The sequence below is a fragment of the Saccharomyces paradoxus genome, chromosome XV (assembly GCF_002079055.1).
Source record: "Saccharomyces paradoxus chromosome XV, complete sequence".
Lineage (NCBI taxonomy): Eukaryota > Fungi > Ascomycota > Saccharomycetes > Saccharomycetales > Saccharomycetaceae > Saccharomyces > Saccharomyces paradoxus.
The window spans coordinates 74,253-99,653 of NC_047501.1; the positions used below are offsets into that span (position 1 = coordinate 74,253).

General features: G+C 38.0%; 14 protein-coding genes across 14 annotated transcripts; 7 read left to right on the forward strand and 7 right to left on the reverse strand.

Annotated features, from left to right (window-relative positions):
- Positions 1-148: 148 nt before the first annotated feature.
- Positions 149-1,579, forward strand: TRM13 (tRNA:m4X modification enzyme; the record flags this gene model as incomplete). Its single annotated transcript, XM_033913144.1, has 1 exon — positions 149-1,579. The coding sequence occupies one exon, from the start codon at positions 149-151 to the stop codon at positions 1,577-1,579; it is 1,431 nt and encodes a 476-aa protein (XP_033769035.1).
- A 169-nt stretch (positions 1,580-1,748) lies between these two features.
- Positions 1,749-3,050, reverse strand: TRM11 (tRNA (guanine-N2-)-methyltransferase; the record flags this gene model as incomplete). The annotated part of the gene is made up of 1 exon (XM_033913145.1): positions 1,749-3,050. The coding sequence occupies one exon, from the start codon at positions 3,048-3,050 to the stop codon at positions 1,749-1,751; it is 1,302 nt and encodes a 433-aa protein (XP_033769036.1).
- Positions 3,051-4,146: 1,096 nt separating this feature from the next.
- Positions 4,147-5,748, forward strand: HRP1 (Hrp1p; the record flags this gene model as incomplete). The annotated part of the gene is made up of 1 exon (XM_033913146.1): positions 4,147-5,748. One exon carries the CDS (start codon positions 4,147-4,149, stop codon positions 5,746-5,748), a length of 1,602 nt encoding a protein of 533 aa, XP_033769037.1.
- Positions 5,749-5,999: 251 nt separating this feature from the next.
- SMF1 (divalent metal ion transporter SMF1) lies at positions 6,000-7,745 on the reverse strand (the record flags this gene model as incomplete). Its single annotated transcript, XM_033913147.1, has 1 exon — positions 6,000-7,745. One exon carries the CDS (start codon positions 7,743-7,745, stop codon positions 6,000-6,002), a length of 1,746 nt encoding a protein of 581 aa, XP_033769038.1.
- Positions 7,746-8,353: 608 nt separating this feature from the next.
- On the reverse strand, positions 8,354-9,193 carry RPS19A (40S ribosomal protein eS19; the record flags this gene model as incomplete). The annotated part of the gene is made up of 2 exons (XM_033913148.1): positions 8,354-8,768; positions 9,174-9,193. 2 exons carry the CDS (start codon positions 9,191-9,193, stop codon positions 8,354-8,356), a joined length of 435 nt encoding a protein of 144 aa, XP_033769039.1.
- Positions 9,194-9,749: 556 nt separating this feature from the next.
- Positions 9,750-10,758, reverse strand: RPL18A (60S ribosomal protein eL18; the record flags this gene model as incomplete). Its single annotated transcript, XM_033913149.1, has 2 exons — positions 9,750-10,198; positions 10,647-10,758. 2 exons carry the CDS (start codon positions 10,756-10,758, stop codon positions 9,750-9,752), a joined length of 561 nt encoding a protein of 186 aa, XP_033769040.1.
- A 433-nt stretch (positions 10,759-11,191) lies between these two features.
- MCH4 (Mch4p) lies at positions 11,192-12,697 on the reverse strand (the record flags this gene model as incomplete). Its single annotated transcript, XM_033913150.1, has 1 exon — positions 11,192-12,697. The coding sequence occupies one exon, from the start codon at positions 12,695-12,697 to the stop codon at positions 11,192-11,194; it is 1,506 nt and encodes a 501-aa protein (XP_033769041.1).
- A 1,187-nt stretch (positions 12,698-13,884) lies between these two features.
- On the forward strand, positions 13,885-15,822 carry RRI2 (Rri2p; the record flags this gene model as incomplete). Its single annotated transcript, XM_033913151.1, has 1 exon — positions 13,885-15,822. The coding sequence occupies one exon, from the start codon at positions 13,885-13,887 to the stop codon at positions 15,820-15,822; it is 1,938 nt and encodes a 645-aa protein (XP_033769042.1).
- A 320-nt stretch (positions 15,823-16,142) lies between these two features.
- MSN1 (Msn1p) lies at positions 16,143-17,288 on the forward strand (the record flags this gene model as incomplete). Its single annotated transcript, XM_033913152.1, has 1 exon — positions 16,143-17,288. One exon carries the CDS (start codon positions 16,143-16,145, stop codon positions 17,286-17,288), a length of 1,146 nt encoding a protein of 381 aa, XP_033769043.1.
- Positions 17,289-17,812: 524 nt separating this feature from the next.
- PAP2 (non-canonical poly(A) polymerase PAP2) lies at positions 17,813-19,570 on the forward strand (the record flags this gene model as incomplete). Its single annotated transcript, XM_033913153.1, has 1 exon — positions 17,813-19,570. One exon carries the CDS (start codon positions 17,813-17,815, stop codon positions 19,568-19,570), a length of 1,758 nt encoding a protein of 585 aa, XP_033769044.1.
- Positions 19,571-19,661: 91 nt separating this feature from the next.
- Positions 19,662-20,270, reverse strand: PTH4 (Pth4p; the record flags this gene model as incomplete). Its single annotated transcript, XM_033913154.1, has 1 exon — positions 19,662-20,270. One exon carries the CDS (start codon positions 20,268-20,270, stop codon positions 19,662-19,664), a length of 609 nt encoding a protein of 202 aa, XP_033769045.1.
- A 399-nt stretch (positions 20,271-20,669) lies between these two features.
- SKM1 (putative serine/threonine protein kinase SKM1) lies at positions 20,670-22,637 on the forward strand (the record flags this gene model as incomplete). The annotated part of the gene is made up of 1 exon (XM_033913155.1): positions 20,670-22,637. The coding sequence occupies one exon, from the start codon at positions 20,670-20,672 to the stop codon at positions 22,635-22,637; it is 1,968 nt and encodes a 655-aa protein (XP_033769046.1).
- A 410-nt stretch (positions 22,638-23,047) lies between these two features.
- MSB4 (Rab GTPase-activating protein MSB4) lies at positions 23,048-24,526 on the forward strand (the record flags this gene model as incomplete). The annotated part of the gene is made up of 1 exon (XM_033913156.1): positions 23,048-24,526. One exon carries the CDS (start codon positions 23,048-23,050, stop codon positions 24,524-24,526), a length of 1,479 nt encoding a protein of 492 aa, XP_033769047.1.
- Positions 24,527-24,595: 69 nt separating this feature from the next.
- MDY2 (Mdy2p) lies at positions 24,596-25,240 on the reverse strand (the record flags this gene model as incomplete). The annotated part of the gene is made up of 1 exon (XM_033913157.1): positions 24,596-25,240. One exon carries the CDS (start codon positions 25,238-25,240, stop codon positions 24,596-24,598), a length of 645 nt encoding a protein of 214 aa, XP_033769048.1.
- Positions 25,241-25,401: the final 161 nt, after the last annotated feature.

Genomic DNA, 25,401 nt, shown 5'->3' on the forward strand with positions numbered 1-25,401 from the left:
GTGGTTCGAGCAATAATGAAAAAATGAAAAAAAAAAAAATAAAAACCTCAGTTCATCCAATATTATGTAAAAAATGTCTGTATATACATGTACGTAGGTGCTATGAAGGCCTCGCTAAGAATATTGCTAGTTTATAATTCAAGGAAGGATGTTACAAGATTATAATGGGCCGGTTGTTAAGAAGGCGAAACCCTCAGAAAGGTTGCAATGTGAATATTTCATGGAAAAAAAGAAACGAAGATGTGGGATGACGAGAAGTTCTCAAAACATGTATTGTTCGGAACATCTGAACTTAATGAAAAAAGTCGTCAATTCTCAAATACACAACAAGAATGGCGGTGAAGCAGAGAAAGAAAGGGAAAGAGTTCCTTGTCCACTGGACTCTAACCATACAGTTTGGGTAGATCAATTAAAGAAGCATTTGAAAAAGTGTAACAAGACTAAACTGAGTCATTTGAACGATGACAAGCCATTCTATGAACCAGGTTATAATGGAGAGAATGGATTGTTATCGTCGACTGTTAAAATGGATTTTACTGCAAATCATCATATTCAGTCTATTGAATTGCTGTATAAAATATTTGAGGGAGAATCGATGGGTGAGTTACCTTTGAGACAACTGAACAATGAGCTTATGTCTCGGAAACGATTTCCTCAATTGCCTTCGAACATTAAACATGCTGTTCAACAGTCTTCGCTGATTGAAAACTTAGTCGCCGTTGGTGCATTTGAGAGGCCGAAAAGTTTGAATTTCATTGAGTTTGGATGTGGCAGGGCTGAGTTTTCGCGCTATATCAGTCTATACGTTTTGACACAGTTAATAAACTTTTCAGCGGAGCACTCGGAATCAAACTCCAACGAGTTCGTATTGGTTGACAGAGCAACTAATAGGATGAAGTTCGATAAAAAGATAAAAGACGATTTTTTAGAAATAAAGTCACAGTCAGCATCCAATACTATTAACTGCCCCAGCATTAACAGGTTAAAGATAGATATCAGAGACTTGAAACTGGACGCCATTTTAAAATCGACACCTGAGGATGATAGACAATACGTTAGTATCTCAAAACATCTTTGTGGTGTAGCCACTGATCTAACTTTGAGGTGTATAAGTAACAGTTCAATTTTACATGGCGATAACAACAACAAATGCAAACCTAAACTAAAGGCAATTTGTATTGCCATGTGCTGTAGGCACGTTTGTGATTACGGTGACTATGTCAATCGCGACTACATTACGTCGCTTCTCGAGAAATATAAGGCCAATGATTCCATCTTAACGTATGAAACCTTTTTCCGCGTTCTAACTAAACTCTGCTCGTGGGCTACATGCGGAATGAAACCAGGAACGTCCATTACGGATACAGTAAACGTTGTCGAATCATTTAAAGGGACCGAGCCATATACAATTACCATTAAAGAGAGAGAAAACATTGGATTGATGGCAAGGCGCATAATTGATGAGGGCAGGTTGGCGTATGTAAAAGAGAAGTTTACAGGGTTCAATGCAGAGCTGATAAAGTACGTAGAGTCCGACGTGTCCCTAGAGAACGTTGCTATGTTAGTTTATAGGAAATGAAGGGCTTTTTTTTTTTGGCTAGTGTTTTTGGTGAACTATTTTTTTTTATAACTTTTCTACATGACGGGAACATAAACATAAATACTGGTAATAAACACATTTCTCTTTTTAATTTCATGAGAGAAAGTAAGTACATATCTTAAAATTACAAAGCGCTTATGCATTCATTTCAGTTGAAGTTATTAAAATATCGGTCCCTGAAATTATCTTTCGAACGTTTCATTCCATGGTTACTTGGTCCATTGAAAGTGCTACCCCTATTGATATAAACCAGCAGTCTCCTTGACCATTTATTAAATTCTTGAACGCAATTGTATTTTAGCTCCAGATTTTCATGCATTGGCACAATGGTTTCAATGTTGGCGTCGTTTGCAGTGGGCATCCAGAAGGCTAATCTTCCGCCAATCGGTAATCTTTTAGAGGAGTATTGTAAAAGATCGTCCAGTAATGAATCTAGAGCATATGGTTTTTTGGTTGGAATATAATCGCGGCGTAAATACGCCTTTTCACCGTCAATTTCCACATCTTCCTTACCAAGAAATCTTTCTGGGTCCTTAGCACCTAGGACTTTAATGCTTTCTCTGATACCATACGGAGGATCACATAATATTGTATCAATGACAAGGTTGTTTCTTAATGCATTGTTGGTAAAGTCCATGGTCAATACGTCGAGAAATTGAGAACTTTCACCATACTTTTTGAAGTTGGCCGAAATGTTCACTTGGGCACCCTTGCCACGAATCATCCTGCCATCTATATCCGAACCAATAACTAAAGAACCAAAATGCCCGCCGGCTACCAAGAAGGATCCTGTACCTGCAAACGGGTCGTACATTATAGTTCCCGGTTTTACTTGAGCTATATTAGCACTAACTAACGATAATTCTGCTTCAAAGCTAGTTGTACCTTTGTAAGGTCTTTTTTTCAAATCATATTTTTCCATGGCACTTCTGTTGCTCATTTGAATCTGTCTGCCAAAAAAAATCCTAGTGGGGGTCTTGCCACCAACGTTTTCCGAAATTGGAGTGTACTCTTCTATAACAGTGAAAACCTCTTGAGGATGTTTCATATCAATCTTCCCTTCAAAGCCAAGGTAACGGAAAGTCTCAATCTGCTTTACTCTATTGGCTTTACTATTGCCTTTATAGCACTCGAATTCGAACTTAAAAGTGGAATGTTTAAATTTCAATTGTAGATCCTGCTCAAAGTTAGATTGAAGCTGAATATCTTTATGCAACTCATCCAGCGTTGAGCCCTGCCCCCAGTATTCGTAAATGCCCCTGGTTAAAATTGACCTTTTGATCCAGTCCTTAGCTTGCTTATCATTCTCCAGCTCTACAATAAAAAAGGGACTATCGGCGTTGTACTGTGAAAAGTCTATGGAAAGATTATATAGGTCTGCTAATGATTCTAGCTCTGCCCTTCTAAAATTCAAATGAACTTGAACCATATACAACAGGTATTTCTTCATGCTGCCGCTTTTATCCTATTTACAATGTACTTAATTATGCTATTTCACTTCCATATTGTCAGTATCGAGACCTCGATGCCCATAATCATCGATTCTTTTCACTTTTCCCACAACGTAGTCGTTTCTTTTTTCTTCAAACATAAAAATTTAAAAGACGGGTAATGGGAGTCTCCTGAAGTGCAATTACTTAGATATGACACTATGGAGGCTATTGGTACATACAGAATACTAAGGAATATAACTTGCTGTAAAATAAAAAGAAGAAACCTGAAAACTCTCCACTTATTTGGTTTATTTACTTTTCAAATTCCACCAGAGGCATGTTATTGAAAGAATATTAATTATTCATACCAATCTTTTATTCATATCCGTTTATTTTTTAAGTGTCTTGCTCGAAAATTTAAAACTAAGATATGCATCTACAACAGGGATACAAATATAGAAATATGATTTCAAGGATCGCAATATCATCTTCTTCTAAACATTTGTAACCTTTGGAGATGTCACAAAATACTGGGCGGCTAATTTAGCGCCATTGTCTGTAGTTACCCGGAATATGTTGTTTCCTTTTTTTTATATTTTTTTTTTCGTCCGCCCCCTCCCCACGAGCAGTGCCGAGAATTCTTGTTGAAAAGCAAAAAAAGTATAAAAGGCGCATGCTTTCCACACGCCCACGCGTTCTTGCATTCCTTTCCCTCTTTCCTGACGGTCATAGTGATTGAAAATAGAAGGATTCAACAGTTCCGACTAGTTATTTAAATTTGCAGATAGTCAAGTATTAGTACAATATACTGTTATAAATTTTTACGTGTATTTTTTACTTTTTAGTGTTTAATAACTAAAATCGCATACCTTACTACATTTCTTTCTAACTTTTTTGCGAAAGAAACAAGAAAAAAAACAGACAGAAAAGGTATACTCAACAAACAAGAAATTAAAAAAGCGTGCATACACAGACAATTGGCCCTTTTTTCATTCTGTATTAATATTACTGTTTATATTACAATCTTTTCATAAAAGACGCAAATATTTTATTTATAAAGAATTTTAGCAGTATACGCAAGTCTGACAAAATAGAGAATAAGTTAAATAAGAAATGAGCTCTGACGAAGAAGACTTTAACGACATTTACGGCGACGATAAGCCTACCACTACTGAGGAAGTGAAAAAAGAAGAAGAAGAACAGAAAAAGGCTGGCAGTGGTACCTCACAATTAGATCAACTAGCCGCACTACAAGCATTATCTTCTAGCTTGAACAAATTAAATAATCCAAATAGTAACAACAGTAGTAGTAATAATAGTAACCAAGACTCATCTTCTAGTAAGCAAGATGGCACTGCGAATGACAAAGAAGGTTCCAATGAAGACACTAAAAATGAGAAACAACAAGAAAGCGCTACATCAGCAAACGCCAATGCCAACGCTAGTTCTGCAGGACCTTCTGGCTTACCTTGGGAACAACTTCAACAAACCATGTCACAATTCCAGCAACCATCTTCTCAATCACCACCTCAACAACAAGTAACTCAAAGCAAAGAGGAACGTTCGAAAGCAGATTTGTCAAAAGAAAGTTGCAAGATGTTTATTGGTGGTCTGAATTGGGATACAACAGAAGATAATCTTCGCGAATATTTCGGTAAGTATGGTACCGTCACAGATTTGAAAATCATGAAAGATCCTGCCACTGGTAGATCTAGAGGGTTCGGTTTCTTATCGTTTGAAAAACCTTCTAGTGTTGATGAAGTGGTGAAGACACAGCATATTCTCGATGGTAAAGTTATCGACCCAAAAAGAGCCATTCCAAGAGATGAACAAGATAAAACCGGTAAAATATTCGTCGGTGGTATTGGTCCAGATGTGAGACCAAAGGAATTTGAAGAATTTTTCTCTCAATGGGGCACAATTATCGATGCTCAACTAATGTTGGATAAGGATACCGGTCAATCAAGAGGATTTGGTTTTGTGACTTATGACTCTGCTGACGCCGTTGACAGAGTTTGTCAGAATAAATTCATCGATTTCAAAGATCGCAAGATCGAAATTAAGAGAGCTGAGCCAAGACATATGCAACAAAAATCATCGAACAATGGTGGTAACAATAGCGGAAACAACATGAATCGTCGTGGCGGCAACTTTGGTAATCAAGGCGACTTCAACCAAATGTACCAAAACCCAATGATGGGAGGTTACAATCCAATGATGAATCCGCAAGCAATGACAGATTACTATCAAAAGATGCAAGAATATTACCAACAAATGCAAAAGCAAACTGGCATGGATTATACCCAAATGTACCAACAACAAATGCAACAAATGGCAATGATGATGCCAGGGTTTGCCATGCCACCTAATGCAATGACTTTAAACCAACCACAACAAGACTCAAATGCTACTCAAGGTTCCCCAACACCTTCAGATTCCGACAATAATAAGTCAAATGATGTCCAGACTATTGGTAATACATCAAACGCTGACTCAGGTTCTCCGCCATTGAATCTACCTAATGGTCCAAAGGGCCCATCACAATACAATGATGACCACAACAGTGGCTATGGCTACAACCGCGATCGTAGTGATCGTAATGATCGTGACCGCGATTACAATCACCGTAGTGGTGGAAACCACAGAAGAAATGGCCGTGGTGGTCGTGGTGGATACAATAGACGTAATAATGGCTACCATCCATATAATAGGTAATAAGAAAGAAAAGTGTAGAGAACTAAAGAAAAATTTTCTTCATTGTACAATTCAACAATCCTTTTACCAAATAGGCATAAGCAATTTATAATATATATATATACATGTACGTGTATTAGTTTCAAAATAGTTATTATTTTTTTTCGTTTTGTTAGAGTGTATAATCACAAGCTCTACCGAAGTATAGTGGCCATAATGCTGACAAAGAATCTTACTCATATTATGCATAGGGATACAAGAAAATGCACGCGTTAACTGATATTACCATGCGACATACCTAATTGAACAATGGCATAAACATTTAGTAAAGATAAGAAAATCCACACAATTATAGCAATTACAGTGATAATCCAATTGTTCGCCATATAAACAATTTTGACATCTTTCCCATTTTCTATTTGCATGTCACTTAAGCCGTCTTGCTCGATTACGCTACCGGCATCGCGTACAGTCACAGATCCGTCATTGCTGCTCTGATTATTGTGATTATTCTCCTCAGCAGGGTCGACAGTAATTTCAGTTTTCATGATAGACTTCTTACAAGTGAAGTAAATTAAGGGTGCAACCAAAAATGGCAGGACTATGGACAAGACAACTTGAGAAGCATTCAAAGCCTTCGACAGGGCTTCTCTACCAATACAGATAGAAATCACCAAACAGGGGATTATGGAAATACATCTAGTGGCTAATCTTCTTTGCCATGGCTGCAACTTCCAATTAATATGACCTTCACTTACAATTTGTCCTGCCATAGTGCACACCACACCTGCAGATTGACCACTCAATAAAAGTGCCAGCATGAAGATCGTACCTGCTGCTGGTGCTAAGTTTCTTGATAATAATTCATGAATAGTGAAAAGATCTGCCCCATCTGCTTCTGAGGAATTATATAAGGTCGAACCCGCTACAACTAGGATGGCACAGTTGACAAAGAGGGCAAGGGTGAATAGCGTTACGCTTAGTTCGACCATAGAGTATTTCATGCAGTACTTGATAGCAGCATTTGTGGGTCTATAATTGAAATATTTTTCTTCCATAACCTCTTCAGTAGATTTAGATTGCTTCGCTTTATCTTGATCATCTGAAACAGCGTAATTACCATGTTTAACGTCATAGTCTAAAAGCCTTGGCTGTACCAACGCAGAACCCAAAAATAAAGAATGTGGCATAACAGTAGCACCTAAAATGGAGATTGCAGTATAAATACCATTATGGTCAAACATTTGGGATGATGGAACAAATCCTCTGAAAACCTGTTTGACCGAGGTACTCTTCGGGATATAGGCCAATTCAATTGCAAAACAAATACAAACGCCAACAACTAATACCGCAACAAAACATTCAAACATTCTAATAAACCTAATTGAAGATGCACCCGGTTTATACGTAAACATTATCAAAAACACATCCACAACAGTTATGGCCACACCAGCTGGAAGCGGAACCTTGATTAGAATATTCAAGGCAATCGCTGTACCAATCACTTCAGCTATATCGGTGGCTATAACGGCACATTCTGCGAAGAAATACAATGTCCAATTGAGCCATCTTGGTAAATACTCTCTGCAAGCTCGACTTAAATCTAGTCCGGTAACAGAACCCAACTTTATACACAGACATTGCAAGAATATGGCAATAAAATTTGATAACAATATGATACAAAGTAGGGAAAATTGATTAGAGGCACCTGCGTCAACGGCAGTAGAATAATTACCGGGATCGATGTAAGCCACACTAACCATTAATCCGGGGCCAATGAATTTCAAGTATTTAGCAAAAATATCTCTCATCACCTGCCTTTTCGAAACATAAGTTTCCTCCCTTTCATGATCGCTAGAGTTGGCTGTGAAGGTTCTTACCGGAGTTTGGTCCTCAACAACCACTGTAAAATCTTTTTTATCCTTTAATTCAAATACTTCTTCAGAAACATAGTTTCTTTTGTGGGCTTTACTAATGCCAACATCTGCTGCGACATGAGAAGAGCCAACTTTGACCATATTGACCAAATTGAAAGAGGTTACTTTCTTTATGCCAATATTTAGGTTTCTCGTTAGTTTACAAAATAGTAGGATGCTGGCATATAGTCTGCAGCCAATTACCCATCTATGTATATTTATATAGGAGTTTATCAAACTACCCCGGCGGAGTTAACGAATCCTAAATTAGAAAAAACTGTTGCATTAAGGGACGTTAGGACTCCACCTAGTACGCGCAAATAGTTTTGGCACAAGAATGCAAACTTGAATGAGTACGATGATTTCCCATACAACCTAGTTAGTTTTAGGGCGAATGCGTACTGCTGAAATCCTTCGGATTATTAAGTTAACGATTCTCGTTTAAGCAACACTGTTTCCAATATGCTGGCGTTGAATTTGCTATATGCAGTAAAATTCACTGGGCTAGCCAAATAGAAACAAAATCGGCCAGCAAAATTGAAAGAAAAGTACACCCAAAAGGGCGCGTCAACAAGGCCCTTCAAGCAAGTGACACTAAACCTGCAACATAATTTCCCCCTCCTCGTCGTAGCTTTTAAACTTTATTATTATTACTTGTTGTATGATGATAATTGTAGTAGTGTATATATATAAAACTATAGATTTTATATTTATTCGTCTTCTTCCAAAGTTTGAGCGGCAATACGATCCAAATCTCTTTGACCGTTTTCAGAGATTCTTCTACCACCTTTTGGAGAGATTTCGACGATACCAATCTTTTCCAAAGCTTGTAAAACCTTTCTGTTGATGGAACCGGAAGCGTCAATGTGCTTGTATGGTCTAACACCTCTGCTCTTGGCACCACCGTATAACTTGTTCAATTTACCAACACCAACTTGTTTTCTCATATAAATGTGTCTAGCAACAGAGGCAGCACGCTTGTAGAACCAACCTTCAGCATCTTGTGGTGGCATTTCGTTACCAGAAGAGGTCTTGACAATGTCAACGTAACCTGGAACTTCTAGCTTACCTTGTCTTTGCAAGAAAGAAGCATAAGCATTAATGAAATCTTGAGCAGCAACGTCTCTGTAGAAAACAAAATCAAAACAAAAAGTTATTGTTAGTAGATGATACAATTTGAAAAAACTTTTTTCATTAATCATTACGTTTCATAGGGCCTCATTGGAAAGAATCGAAAGTGCTAGCAACGTGAGTCAAGTAATATAGCATCACTGTCCTTGGCCTTCCCTGTTTCCCACTTGTTTATGCGCTTTTCTCACTCGTGGTATTCTATTAGCACTCTTTTCTAATAACCACCGTCTCCATATCACTGGATTGATAATATACGATTAATTTATCCGTGAGAGCTATTTTATTTGGCGAAGAAGTGCTTTGCGTGGGAGACTTTACTGCTGAAGTGACTGCGTTTTATTTCCATTTGTCCATTCGAAACACATAGTAATAATCATTATGATAGTCATTTTTACGTACCTAACGGAAACACCTGGCATTTTTACTCTATTTGTCGATCGTATCACTTCGCTTTCAGACTAAAATATTAATAAACACACCTGGGTATCAGATATACAACCCATAGGTACTTCATTTCACCTATATCTTACCAGTATCTCAATGGGGCTTTTGCAAACAAGACCGAACCTGACATTGAAAAATTTCACGACGTTCGGTAACCTCGGCTTATGAGAAATGCAAAAAAAAGAAGCACTCAGCACGCTTTAAAAGAGGTACGGGTTGAAGAACCGTCGCATGTGTACGGATGTAATTATTGTCATAGCATCATAGTTTGAAATACAATATATGAAGACTGAAAGTGAAAGAGTTAGTTTTGGAGGCTTTAATCAGAATCATCGGACCCGTGGTTCAGCCTAATAATGGGTTGACAAATATTCCAGCACTAGTTTCGATCCGACTTATGAAGTGACTGAGTTATTAATTACTAATAAAATATTCCCTGATTTGAAAGGAACGATTAAAAGTGTATGTAGTTTATGAATTACAAATGAGTAATAATAAAAAAGTAAATATGAAATTTCGATTTCATCTAACTTACACCTTGAAACCCTTAGATCTTCTTCTACCTCTAGCTCTTTCGAATTTTCTACCAGTAGACAAGATTCTTGGGGCCTTACCCTTGTGTGGACCCATACCGAAGTGTCTGACAGCTTCTCTGGAGTTTCTTGGACCTCTCAAGATCAAAGTGTTTTGACCCTTTGGAGCTCTGACAGCTAATTGATCCAAAGTGATACATTCACCACCAGCCTTAACAATCTTGGCTCTGGCACCAGCAGTGAATCTCAAAGCAGCAACAGTTGTCTTTGGGAATTCAAAGATTCTGGAATCGTCAGTAACAGTACCAACAACGACAACAGTCTTGTTAGCAGCACCTTCTTGCTTCAAAGCTCTAGAAATTCTAGAGACAGAAACAGGTGGTCTGTTGATCTTAGACAAGAACAAAGCCTTCAAGACAACCTTGTTGAATGGAGCATCAGTACGACCTAAAAAAAAAAATTGAAAAAGTTAGTAACTAATGGATCGAAGGACCGGAAAACAATAGTTTCCCATACAAATCTTTCATTGAATTAGAAAAAGATTCTGCTCACTGGTTTGCAATACCGCACAAAACGTAATATAAAAGAGGTATCATCCCTCAAACTTATCCGTTTGCACTCGCAGAATTTTCATACTTCTAGCTTCTCCTGATATGATGTCTATTCCAGCCAGTTTCAATTTAATAAATTAGCTAACAGCTCATCATATCAAAAGCAAAACTAGATGATCGCGAAAAACATTAACCAATATTTTTCAGCAAACCTTAATGAATACTTTTAGAAAACCAACGAACTTGCCAAAGTTCATAGGCTAATCTATTATATTCAATGTAACAGAATCCTTCTAACCATAATCGGTGTTGGTTGAAACCATTGATAATATTTTTGAACATACGAGCTAAGAAAGTGTATAATTTGACTAACAATTTCAAGTAGACATTGTCAGACTTTGGAGCAGTTCTGTGACCAGATCTCTTGTGTTGCTTGGAAGTGTGATCGATACCCATTGCGAATCCGTAAGCTTGATGGTCTTTTCTTGAAATGTTTCTTAGATGTCAGAATTCATAAAGCTTCAATTCATCTAGTTTTAAATTAGTTCACCGACATCGCTTGAGCAGCCCAGAAGCTAGCGGTAGCGTCAGGTGAAGGAGTGCGTTTGCGAGGGCGAGATTTCCGATGTAAACTCCAAAAAAAAAAAGTTCATTTTAAATTCAAAAAAAGTTGTAACACCCATACATTGTGAATATTCACTAAAAATATTTCACTCTGTACACCACGTGGTGTCTTCAAAAAACAGTCTTCGAAATTACAAATTATTAGTTCGACACTAAAAATGTATATATATGGTAGTATAGAGTTTATAAAGCTACAGCGAATATATAATTACGGAGGTAACAACAAAAGTCTCCCTATTGGAATGAAATGTTTCTGCACGTAGACCTAAAACTTACAGAGTTTTGCACCAACGCAAATATGTCTTGATACTATATAGCATGCGGCACCTGCTGCCATTAATGCTGAATTGAATACAATAAAATGATTATAATTTGCGACGGTACCTTTGCCGATTAAAGTACCACCGATAGGTAAAACCGGAATCGTTACCAATGCTTGCAATAGATATACCGTTGCATAACGTTTACCAAAATCAGTAGTTTTGGATATCTGCCCGATGCAGACAGGTGTCAGTGATAGGATAGAACCTGTTGAAAACCCCCACAAACAAACGTATGCCCAAAGGACCTTAGTGTTGCCACCAAATGGCAGCCACATGACAAAATTAAGCAAAGCGGCCATCGAAATGGTAATAATTTCTACATTAAATCTCCCAATGAACTTATCCGCGAAATAACCTGGGATATACCTTCCAAGTATACCAACAGCATTCGAAGCAGTGATCATTGTATAAGCAACATTTTCTGTGTTTCCTCTTGCCATAGAATAAGACGCTAGATACGTAGCACATGAAGTTAGGGAACTTTCTGCAAATGAGGCACCTATAGCGACGAACAAGAATTTTCCTTCCAAAAAATACCTCCAATTGAACACAGAAGAAATGTACCACTTTGCTACTTCAGACTTGGATTTGAATGGTTGGACGACAGGCTTGGTTCTTTCTCTCGCCAAGACAGAAGCACAAACGAGACACGTCAAACAAATAAATGATAAGATTCTGATGGCCCATTGAAAACCGACTTCTTTATACAACTTTCTCAGCATAATAGGGAAAACTATACCTCCTATGGAACCACCCATGGTACTTATGGATGTTGCGATACCTCTTCTTTTTAAGAACCAGGTCGCGACAGTCCCTATCAAAGGAGTCATTAAGATTCCCGTTCCAAGCCCAGAGCATACAGAAAACGCCAAAATGAACTGCCATACTGAGTTACAATTTGCTAATGCAAATAGACCTCCACTATATATGACTGTACCTGTGCACATCAAACTAATACTGCCATTTCTATCAAAATAGCCACCGGATAATATACAGCTCAAAAAGCTGATAGCTAAGTATAGGGAGAAAATCCAAGATATCGTTGAAGAAGAAATTTTCGCCAATTGATGTTTAGAGATGTACGACTCAATAGCCCCTAAGGAGTTGATTAAGCCAAAGACTGGGACCAGTCCCATAAATGCACCAAACACCACCAGCCATGCTTTGATTCCGCCATCTGGGAACTCTCTATCATCATCATAGATTAAAGAGGCTTCTGGGGTATTTAAAACTCTTGAGGTGACATTCGTTAATTTATTAGCATCAAGATCTACTTGATCGCTGTTCTTTTTTAGAATCGCGTCATCTGCATTGAAGTTTGGATTATATCCTGAACTTGGGCCCTCTCTCGTCTCCAGCTCCACATCGTGATCTCTCGTAGATTGCGATTCGTGATCCTTTGGGAACAAGAACCTCTTGGAGTTTGCAATAATGGGAATGTTCAACATTCTCCTATTATTCGGTTTATGAAGATTCTTTTGGTATAGTTACAAATGGAACAAAGATCAGTACTTTGAGATTATCCGAGACGTGCCAAAGATATTTTCGTTTCTTTGAAATCGCTCTTTTGTTATATTTTAGACTCGCCTGTGACTCTTTGCCATCTCGCCTGTTAATTACCGCTCATAGGCACGGCTGAATAATTTGAAGCTATCGAAATTGCTAGAAAAGGAAAAAGTCCCTTATCACCCATATCAGCGAATCTCCTGAGTTGTTGTCCTGTGGAGCCCCCAAATTGGGATGAAAAGAACATATATAGTGGTCGACGTTCCTAAGTGGCCTCCCAACGGTACAAATGAAGAAATTCCTGTCCAGCCAAGTCAAATTTCTTCGTATAGAAGAAGATTCTTATCTTTCATAGGTATTTTTATACCACTGATCTTGCGCCTAACCATCTTTTCTTAGCGTTTTCACGTGGTCATATATAGCTCATTACAAAAGTCGTTTATGATACATTGACTACCCGCTGGAGGTTTGAGTTTTTTTCTTATTGATGGATTGGAAGATCGTACTGGGGGGTGGGCGATTGTGCCGTTTCTGGGTGGTTTATAACCCATAAAATATTACCAAAAATGACTGTAAAACTAGCCAGTTTCTGAATAACTCAAATCCATATATCCTAGAAAATTCTTTATAAATTTCGCTTTGTGCGCGACTAGAATTTCGTCTATTATGCGAAAGAACAATTTCTTTTAGGTTACCTGTTTTAAAAATGATTCCTCGAGAGTAGTGACATTGATCTTACATTTCCGAATTACATTACAGGAATGTTGGAGTTAAGATTAGAGTTTTATTTAATGACAACAAAGTTGCACAAACTTACTTTTTTAGCTTTTTCAAATCATATCTCTTAATACACACTAAATATATATTGAGTAAAACAGTTGTGCATGTATGAGAGTATTGGCCCGTATATGATAACACTGGCGAAAATATTTTGTAGTTATTAATGTCAGGTTAACAAGTTTTTTTTTCGTTTGCCTACTGAGCTGCTCGTTTTTGAAGAAATTTACCTAGTCCTCGCTGAAAAATATTATAAGGGGAGCTGGATCAATTGTTTGTGATCTCTTCGACTAATCAACTGTTGAAAGGTTAACGCGGTAAAAAAAAGGCAAAAAGGTTCACTAAGCCCAAAATGTCTGATGAAGATAACAATTATGACGACTTCATGCTATCGGATGATGAAGGCATGGAGTCCATTGAAATGGAAGAAGAAACCGATGATGAAGCCGAACAAATTGTTCAATTGAATGAAGACAAGAGTCGGGATGATCAAGATCGAGGGGGGAGACAACATAAGCAACATGTGCGAGGGACATTCGAGAAAGATGACAAAGTAGAGGATATTTGTGAAAAACTTTTTGAGCAAGGAAAAACCCTCAAAGAGGACGAACGATATAAAGAAGCTCGCGATTCATTTTTGAAGGTATATTACACGGAAGAGTTTTCATCTGATGGAGGTATAGAAAGGCTCATGGCGTGGAAATTCAAGTCGCTTAATGAAATATTACGTTTAAGAGCCCTACAGCTCTATTTTCAGAAAAGCGGTGCCCAGGATTTAGCCCTACAAGTTTTAGAAGACACAGCAACTATGTCGGTCTTTTTACAAAGGATAAACTTTCAAATCGATGGAAGTATATTTGAACTACTTTCAGATACTTTTGAAGTACTGGCACCCAAGTGGGAAAGAGTGTTTTTGTTCGACATTGAGAAGGTTGATAAGGAGAATATGATCTGCAAAATGGAGTTTCAGAAAAATTTCATGGATCAATTTCAATGGATATTAAAAAAATCTGGCAAGGATTATAAACTGCAAAATCTTCAGCGTAAAATCAAAAAGAAGATGTTTATTGCCGTTGTTTGGCATCGAAGGTTGACCACGGGGGATGTATTCATCCCAGAAATTTCTTCCCAAATACAGAATATCGTGCAAGATAATGAATACGCTTCTTTTGAGGAGAATAATGATTTAGAAAGTGTATCTATGCTGCTGCAATATTCCATATTGGAGTTCATGAAAACTGCTCGAATAAACAATAGAAGGTTGTTTAAGAAGTGCATTGACTTCTTTGAAATGATGATATCTAAGTCGCTTACTTTTTCACAAGAATCTGGTCTGATGGTAGTATTGAATACCTCTAAGGCGGTACGGATTTTAGATTCTGATTCAGAGAATGATTTATCCTTTGCATTGATGAAATATTATGATCGAAAAGAAGAACTGAAAAATATGTTTCTCTACATCTTGAAACACCTGGAAGAGATGGGGAAACTCCGGGAGAGAGATATTACTTCTTTTTTTCACAAGTTCGTGCTTAGCGGTTTCATTTTTACAAGCATGATTCTAGAAGCAATCAGTTCAGATAAGATTAATCCCTTTGGCTTTGAACAAGTGAAGATTGCCTTAGGTAGCCCTATTGTTAAAGTATTAGAAGCTGTCTACAAATGCTTTGAACGCTTAGAATTAAGACAGCTGAATGCAAATATATCTCTTATTCCTGAATTATCCATGGTATTAAATGGTATTATTCAAGATATCTACTATCTGGCCCAAACATTAAAGTTATGGAGGAGAATTGCACGACTATACTCTTGCATCTCCATAAATGACATTATAAGTATGCTGCAAATAAGTGATGATAATCAAATGACGAGAGATGATTTGCTTACAATCTTAATGAGGTCAATAATGAAAGATAGATCGGTTGTGTACTTTAAGTTAGATTTAACAAATGATTTGGTCTATTTCGGAGACGAGAATAAAGTCATGCTACCGAGATGTTCCAAAGAAGAATTTCGTCTAACGATCTCCCCCAAAAATGAGGAATCTGCGGAAAAGGCCAGGCTGATAGATTTTGAGTACGTCAATGACGTCGCGATTTATAATAACCCAACAAGGATAAGAACCAAATCCTCCAAAGATTTTTTTAATACATTAAGAAAATCTAGGGAGACAGTAAAATTGCCTAGAGTAAACAATCAGTCGAATGAAGATACATTTCTACCATCGTATATGAAGTTTTCCAACAAGTACCTGGAGCTGACAAAACTGGCGTCTAATAATTTGATATAGAATATCGAGCAGACACGTTCGTGTCGATTTTAAGATTTTGAACCTCCACTTACATAAGATAGCTTCTTTGTAAAAGCCGTTCGAAGATTTCGTTTATAGTGATGCTTTTTCTAGAGAACTTCAAGATAATAAGGATATGTGAAAGGATATGAAAATGTATAATACAATGTGTTGTTAGTTATGGTTGCTATCAATCATAATCTGTTAACAGGTAATAATTGCTTGAGGGTAAAGCGTTCTGATCCATTATCCAAATCCCCTTGCTTATAAAAAAAGAAAAACGAAATCAGAAAAGGAGAAAACTCAAAGTAGGCATCGAAATGGCAAATAACCAGCACATGGGGGCCTCAAACCTAAATGAGAATGAGGCAATGTTAACCAACCGCGTTGCAGAGTTAGAAAGGCGTATGTCGATGTTTGAGGGTATATTTCACGCGTTAAGTAACCGCCTCGACCTTCACTTCAAAAAATACGATGTGGTGGTAAACTCCCAACAGCAACAAATCAACGAACTGACCGCGTTTTTATCAACACTACTGAATGACCAACAACGCCACGCTGAGATTCTTAGTGAGAAACTAAGTGGAACGTTGCATGGGGTGTCTGCTACGTCAATATCCTTAAGCCAGACTCTTGACCCACAAGGCTTTACTGATGGAGCTACGGCACCAGGAGCTCAGAGAAACTATAGTTCAGTATCTATGAATAATGATGAAACTGCTCATCCGCAAAATGAAGGAGCCGTCAGTAACGAAACACTGTTCGAGGACATCTTGAATGGAAATTCACAAGAAAATGATAAGGGTCAACAACAAGCTAACAGCTCGAATCCAATAACCCAAGAAAATAGCACTAACCCGTCAGTGGACACTCGGTTCAACAAACCTCAAAATTATAATCCCAATTTGGTCCCATCCTTGGAAGAGTATTCAGCAAATCCGCCTAACAATGATGGTGACCAAAGTCAAGGTTTATACATAAGTAGCACTTCTTCACAATCACGGCAGTCTCCCAATCTGCAGAAAATTTCTCCTAATCGTGAAAATGCGGTGGAACCAAATGTACAAGACAGCGTTCCGACATTTGAAGAGGAGCAGTACGAGACTAAAACGGGACTCAAAAGGAAACGCATAGTTTGCACAAGGCCATTCGAATTCATCAAGTCACCACATTCAGTGATGGAGGTTTGGAAGGAGTATACAGAAGGTGTTAACGGGCAGCCTTCCATAAGAAAAATGGAAGCTCTCTATCAAACAGCATGGAGGCGAGACCCAGCGGTGAATAAGAGATATTCGAGAAGAAAAGTTCTTTGGAAAGCCATTCAAACTGGCCTTAATCGTGGGTATTCATTGAATTATGTTGTTGAAATTCTAGAAAACTCAAGATATGTTAATGATAAACAGAAGGTTAAACAGCCTATTGGTTGGTTGTGTCATAGTTCTCATATTCCAGAAACTTTGAAGTGATATTTGTTTCTTGTGTCATTGCTTTTATCTCAAACTCCTTGTAAAACTTCTACTTTTCTTAATGATTTAATAATTGGACTTTCCTTCAAAGTGGGTTGTATCTGTAACAATAATCTCTAATAATATCCCAAAACACTCAGAAGTCAGCCAACAACAATTGTATACGTATACATATACATATATATATATATATTATGCCCTGTAGTTTACGCTCTTGAAATTAAATCAGCTGAATGACTAACTGAATTTAAGTAAAGAATCTTGGACGTGAAAAATCCAGGTTTGTATTCAGTTTTCGTATCTTGCTTTTGATTACCACTTAAGGGTCGAAGGAACTGTCTTCACGCTCAGCTTCTTTTACGTGATGCCAAAATAAATGTGCGAAAAAGAAAAAAAATAGAAAAAAGAGGAAAATAACATAAGATAAACTTTAAAATTTCATTATAAAGCGACGGTTCAAACAAATGACCAGAACGTTATACTTATATAAAGTGTGAATAAACAAGACGACCATACTTGAAAATATGGGGGCAAAGAGCATAGCAGCCTCTTCTACAAAGAAGATTAAGAAACAGCATAATGGAAAAGTGAAAAAGAGCAAGAAAATCAAGAAAGTACGGAAGTCAAAGAAGCCTAAATCCTTGAGCGACGAAAATGGGGTAGAAATTGTGTCTAGTCGCAATGATCAAGAGACAAATACATCGCTTAAAGACCATGTCACGGCGGATGGCATTCTTGTATTAGAACATAAATCAGATGATGACGAAGGATTCGATGTCTATGATGGACATTTTGATAACCCTACTGATATTCCCTCGACCACTGAAGAAAGTAGAACGCCTTCATTAGCAGTCCACGGGAATGAAAAGGATCTTGCCAATAATGATGATTTCATTTCTCTTTCGGCTAGTTCTGAGGATGAACAAGCCGAACAGGAAGAAGAGAGACAGAAAGAAGAATTAGAAGTTAAGAAAAAAAAGCAAAAGGAGATCCTTAATACTGATTATCCATGGATTTTGAACCATGATCATTCCAAACAAAAAGAAATTTCGGACTGGCTAACCTTTGAAATTAAGGATTTTGTTGCGTATATTTCACCAAGTCGTGAAGAAATTGAAATTCGTAATCAGACCATAAGTTCAATAAGAGAAGCCGTGAAACAGTTATGGCCAGATGCTGATTTGCATGTGTTTGGTTCTTACTCCACCGATTTGTATTTGCCTGGCTCCGATATCGATTGTGTGGTAACTAGCGAGCTTGGTGGTAAAGAAAGCAGGAATAACCTGTATTCCTTAGCAAGCCATTTGAAAAAAAAAAATCTAGCGACAGAGGTTGAAGTTGTCGCTAAAGCTCGTGTTCCAATTATCAAGTTTGTCGAGCCACATTCAGGGATCCACATAGATGTTTCGTTTGAAAGAACAAATGGTCTCGAAGCTGCAAAGCTGATTAGAGAGTGGTTAAACGATACTCCTGGCCTCCGAGAATTAGTTCTTATCGTGAAACAATTTCTACACGCAAGAAGACTAAATAATGTGCATACTGGTGGTCTCGGTGGTTTTAGTATTATATGTCTTGTTTTTTCATTTCTGCATATGCACCCACGTATAATAACCAACGAAATAGATCCAAAGGACAATTTGGGTGTGCTCCTGATAGAGTTTTTTGAACTTTATGGCAAAAATTTTGGTTACGATGATGTTGCATTGGGATCATCAGATGGTTATCCAGTGTACTTTCCAAAATCTGCATGGAGTGCTATTCAGCCTATTAAGAATCCATTTTCACTGGCCATTCAAGACCCAGGTGACGAATCAAATAACATTAGTCGAGGCTCTTTTAATATCCGAGACATCAAAAAAGCATTCGCTGGTGCTTTTGATCTGTTGACGAATAGATGTTTTGAATTACATTCAGCAACTTTTAAAGATCGATTAGGAAAAAGTATATTGGGCAATGTAATCAAGTATCGTGGCAAGGCAAGAGATTTCAAGGATGAAAGAGGTCTGGTACTGAATAAGGCCATTATTGAAAATGAGAACTATCATAAAAAACGTAGCAGAATAATTCACGATGAAGATTTTACCGAAGAAACAGCTACCTCTACAGCTACGGCCACCACAACAGATGATGATTATGAAATAACAAACCCACCTACCAAGAAGGCTAAGATAGAAGCAGAACCTAAAATTGAACCAGCAAAGGAGGAAAGTGGAGAGACACATATCATCATATCCAGCGAAGATGATGATGATGAGGATGGATATAATCCTTATACCCTTTAATGTAGAATGCGTTTTCTGTTTAATAGATGCACAGAGGTATACACGACTGTGTACCTGGATAGAATGTATGTTTAAATATGCGTATTATGTATTAGTAATTGGATGTAATTCTGCCTCTATTCTTCTTTTTATCGCTATGCACTTTCTTCTCAAGAAGTCGCTCTTTGTTGGCTTTCTCTTTTATTTTAGTCCATTTTTTTGCGGTCTCAGCAGTGGTTTCATTAGGAAATTGGCACGTTTGCTGAATTTCTTGAACCAACTTCTTAACGCACTTTAATTTGTTGGTTTCCCTTGATCTGGTTTCATCAGATTGAATTACTATAGAATCGCTGCTTTTAGCGTAGTATCGAAACTTACCGCTGCGTAAGATGTTTCTCACTTCCTGAGGGATCCAAGTGCAGTTTGATAAACCGGGAAGTGTTAAAGTACATTTACTATTTACCTTATTAACGTTTTGGCCTCCTGGCCCGCTAGCTCGATCGTAACGCAAAATAAATTGATTTGAAGGTAAGCCTGTCACATTAAGTGCTCCTACCCAGCTTCTTGCCTGGACGAGGTCAGATTTCTTTCCGACCTTTCCATTACTGATCAATCGCACTGTTTCTTCAACAAATCTTTGTTCCTTGCAGCGCAGTGTTTGTTGGAGTGAGAGCATAAGAAAGTGCCCAGCAAGTTTAAACTTTCCCATGAATATTGTCATATGATATTTCTTGGCGTGGTTCCCTTCAGTTTGCTGAAAGGCCAACGATGACGCTTACGACTCTGTTGTTTTTTGCCGTATACGCCTGATTTCGTCAGCCCCTTGGAAGACACGAAATGTTTACTATCCGCTTCCAGATCTGGTAAAGATCGGTTTGCGATAATTCCTATTGTTGTTAGCACGGATGTTGTGGTTTGTTGTAAACTAAAAAAAGAATGAAGGAACAGAACACCTTCATCTGACCAAGTTGTGTGGGGAGACCCTCTGTGGTAAGAGAATAAATATTCATTTTATGAAAACCTATACCTTGTCTTCCCGATGAATTAATTAGAAGATAAGTACAATTTTTGTAAAGCAAATACTCGACGACAAATAAGCAGAACGAAAGAATATCTTTCGATGAAGGGCGTAAAAAAGGAAGGATGGATATCTTATAAAGTTGATGGAATATTTTCGTTCTTATGGCAAAAGAGATACTTGGTACTGAATGATTCGTATTTGGCGTTTTACAAAAGCGATAAGTGTAATGAGGAACCAGTCTTGTCTGTGGCTTTGACTAGTATAACAAACGTTAGCAGGATACAATTAAAACAAAATTGTTTTGAGATTCTTCGGACAACAGATCAAAAAGAGAACATATCCCCCATAAACTCCTACTTTTATGAATCAAATTCTAAAAGATCGATATTCATTTCTACAAGAACCGAACGAGATTTGCATGGTTGGCTTGATGCTATTTTTGCCAAATGTCCACTACTTAGCGGCGTTTCATCACCAACGAATTTTACACATAAAGTACACGTCGGGTTCGACCCAAAAGTGGGCAATTTTGTTGGAGTACCTGATAGTTGGGCCAAACTACTACAAACCTCAGAAATCACCTATGATGATTGGAACAGAAACTCGAAAGCAGTTATTAAAGCATTACAGTTTTATGAAGACTATAATGGACTCGATACTATGCAATTCAATGATCAGCCCAACACAAGCCTAGATTTGAAGCCTTTAAAAAGTCCGCCAAGGTATATTATAAACAAGAGAACTAATTCTATCAAGAGATCAGTGAGTAAGACTCTTCGCAAAGGCAAAACAGATTCTATTTTGCCTGTCTATCAATCAGAACTTAAACCATTCCCGAGATCCGGTGATAATAATTGCAGCGTTGCTAACATAGTGGACACTAAACTATATGATGAATGCAGAATGTACGCTAGTAAAGAAAATACAGCAGAACTCCAGAGAAATCAGTTAGGAAAGAAAGAACAGCAAGCTATTCAAAACCATTTGCGAAGGCATGATAGCAATGCGACATTGAAACCCCGTCGACTGGCGCCATCTGCGCCTGCTACAAAAGGACACGATAGTAAAATCAAATCGCACAGGGAGGATCTTCTTGAACTTAGGGATAATGATGATTCGTATGAAATAATAATGAAGATGAAAACCGTTGCCATCGACGTAAACCCAAGACCGTATTTCCAGCTGGTAGAAAAGGCAGGTCAAGGAGCAAGCGGTGCAGTCTACCTGTCAAAGCGAATAAGGCTGCCCCAAGAAAATGATTCGAGATTCTTAAAGTCACATTGTCATCGGATCGTAGGAGAAAGTGTGGCTATAAAGCAAATACGATTATCTGAACAACCCAAGAAACAATTGATCATGAATGAACTCCTAGTGATGAACGACTCGCGTCAAGAAAATATCGTTAACTTCCTTGAAGCCTATATTATTGATGACGAAGAGTTATGGGTGATAATGGAGTACATGGAAGGGGGCTGTTTAACAGATATATTGGATGCAGCCGCGGGGAGCAATACTGGCAATAACTCATCGCCGTTAAATGAAAACCAAATGGCATATATAGTAAAAGAGACGTGCCAGGGTTTGAAGTTTTTACACAACAAAAAGATTATTCATCGGGATATAAAATCTGATAATATCCTTCTTAACTCCCAGGGGTTAGTAAAAATTACAGACTTTGGGTTTTGTGTGGAACTAACAGAGAAAAGAAGCAAACGTGCTACCATGGTGGGCACCCCATATTGGATGGCACCTGAAATAGTGAATCAGAAGGGCTACGATGAGAAAGTCGACGTTTGGTCACTAGGGATAATGCTTATTGAGATGATAGAAGGTGAACCACCTTATCTGAATGAGGATCCCTTAAAGGCACTATATTTGATAGCCAATAATGGCTCACCAAAATTAAGGCATCCAGAGTTGGTGTCAAAGGAAACCAAACAGTTCTTAGATGCCTGCTTGCGAGTGAATGTTGAATCAAGAGCATCAGTGAGGAAATTATTAACGTTTGAATTTTTGCTAATTGCATGCGGTCCTGAGGAGCTCAAAGCAGCCTTAAAGTGGCATTAGAATTTAGCTTTTTTATTTATGAGAAATAATAAATATATATATATATATATGGCTTCATATTTTGATTGCATTTTTATTTAATCTGGAACATTACTCTTCTTGATTTATTTATAGAAAAAAAAACAACAATGATACGATTGCTTCGCGTTATGTCAATAGAAAATATAAAAAAGAAAAAGAATGTGTTGCTATTCGTTAGGCTGATTTATGGATGGAAAACATATCTATAAGCTGAGTATAAAAGCACTTTTAGCGGGGACAGGCAATCATTTTACGAATGGTTTTATAAAGACAAACTATTTTTGAAAAGTTAGGGATAGTATTTTGTACATTTGACACGAAAGTAATTCAAAATCAAGGAAGCCTCGCACACTTTTACAATTACAGAAGGCAAACTCAGGTATGACAGGATGATAATGCCATCAAGTATGTCGACTGAAGCCGCCTTGTTACCGAACGAAAGTGTCTTTGAGACAGTTTCATCATTCAGTGAAGACGATGCCAATTATAGCGTTCTTGATTTATACGATGACGATGATGAAAAAGATGATAGTTCTTTAGTAGAACGAAAAGAAATATTGACAACACGTGAGCTTGAAAAAGCGAAGGCATTTACTAGCTTAGTCATGGCGGATCCTGAGAATTTTGATAGATATGGATTTAGCAAGAAAGGTTATTTCATGAGTCAGGAAGAATATGACAAATGGTGGGCTGAATATAGTCGATACACCGAGAGAAGAAAAAAAAAGTGGGAGAACTATTTGTCTAAGAATAGGATTGAACTCCACAATGACAATCCTCTGGTATATCCTGCAAGGACGGAAGAATTGTCAAAATTTGTTAGAAAAGGTTTACCAGCAGAATGGAGAGGGAATGCGTGGTGGTATTTTGCTGGTGGACAACAACAATTAGACGCTAATATTGGGGTTTATGATAGATTGAAAAGTGACTGCCGCAAGGGCGCTGTATCCGGTAAAGATATGGAAGCTATAGAAAGGGATCTTTATCGAACTTTTCCTGATAATATACATTTCCATAAGGAGTCCTTCCAGAATGGAGAACCAGCAATAATCCGATCGTTGCGTCGAGTATTGATGGCTTTTTCTGTTTATGATAAGGCTATTGGATATTGCCAATCAATGAATTTTCTTGTTGGCCTGCTATTATTGTTCATGGAAGAAGAGAAAACGTTTTGGATGTTGGTTATTATTACCACTAAGTATTTACCTGGCGTGTATGAATCTGATTTAGAGGGTGCGAATGTAGATCAAGGGGTGTTAGTGTTGTGTATCAGGGAATATTTACCTGAAATATGGTCACACATTGAGTCATCGTATATGAACGGCAATGGCAGCACTGACCAGGTGTCGGAACCAAAATCAGGTGAAGAGTATCTCTGCAGGTTGCCTACCCTGACCTTATGTACGGCAAGTTGGTTTATGAGCTGTTTTGTGGGCGTGGTGCCTATTGAAACGACTCTGAGAATATGGGACTGCTTATTCTATGAAGAGTCTCATTTCTTATTCAAAGTAGCTTTGGGGATATTGAAATTAAGCGAAAGCGAGTTTTTGGAGAGCAAAAGCCAGAAACTGTTCCGACAGTACTCTTCGTACACATTCGGTAGTAGTAATGACTCTGACTCAACTTTCAAAAGACTGAAGAACAAGATTAAAACGCAGGAAGAGGCAGATATGGAGATTTTGCAGGTGATTCAAAACTTTCCAAAAAGGTTGCTCAATCCGAATGATATTTTCGAGAAAGTGCTGATGAAGAAGAAGGTTCCGTTAAATAACATCACCCAGGAAAAGATTGATCGCGGCAGAGAATATGTGGCGATGGCGAGAAACAGGCAAAAGGCGAGTAGCCGCCCAAGAGAAAGAAGAGAATAAACAAACGCAATCGTGAAAAAGACGTAACTGTGTAAAAAAACAAGTATGTACGTACTAACTATGTTAATCTTATTTGGCCAGAGACCAGCCTTTTTGCAGACGGTCCATGATCTGTTTGACCGCAGACTGATCGTTCTTGAAATTGTCCTTCAGTAAAGTTTCGATTTCGTCCCAGGGAACAACGAGTTCCTGTGGAGTGGCGGAAGTAGGGGCAGGAGAGCTAGTAGGTTTTGCGGCTTCGGATTCCTTAGATATAGTCGGATTCGGCTTAATCATCACTGTAATCGTGGAATTGGCAGAGGTGATCTTTAAGTCCGACAAGAACAGATTATCGTGCAGGACTTTGCCCTTCAAAAGCAGTTTGATCTCGCTTAAACGGGAGGCCTTTTCCTCGTTCATCAAGTGCTGTTTTATTTGTAAGATGGTATCTGAAGGGCTGAAATCATGCTCGATAGAGAACTTGGGGGCCTGAATTTTCTTCAAGGTCAAGTGGACGGCGGCGTTCTCTTGAACTTGCTGATCTTGTTGCAGTTTTAACTTTTTGGCATGGTTCTGTTTATATTTGTATTTCAAAGTAGGCAACGGAACGCCTAGATTAGTAACATCCTTTAAAGGCTTGATGTAGCTTTTTGGTAACTTCGGTTCAGATAAAGTGGCTAATGTCAAGAATTTACTAACGAACTCGTGTTCTGGACCGCTGGCGGATGTGCTCATAATTTATTTTCTATGAGGTTTTATTTTTCGCTGTTGTATTTCTTCAATGGTCAACTCCAACCCCTTTCTCCATCTACGTTCTCTTGCACATATTTTCCTCTTTTTCGAATTCGTTTGTTTTTTTTTTTTCATCGCAGTTGCCGCGAGATTCGGCTTCCGCC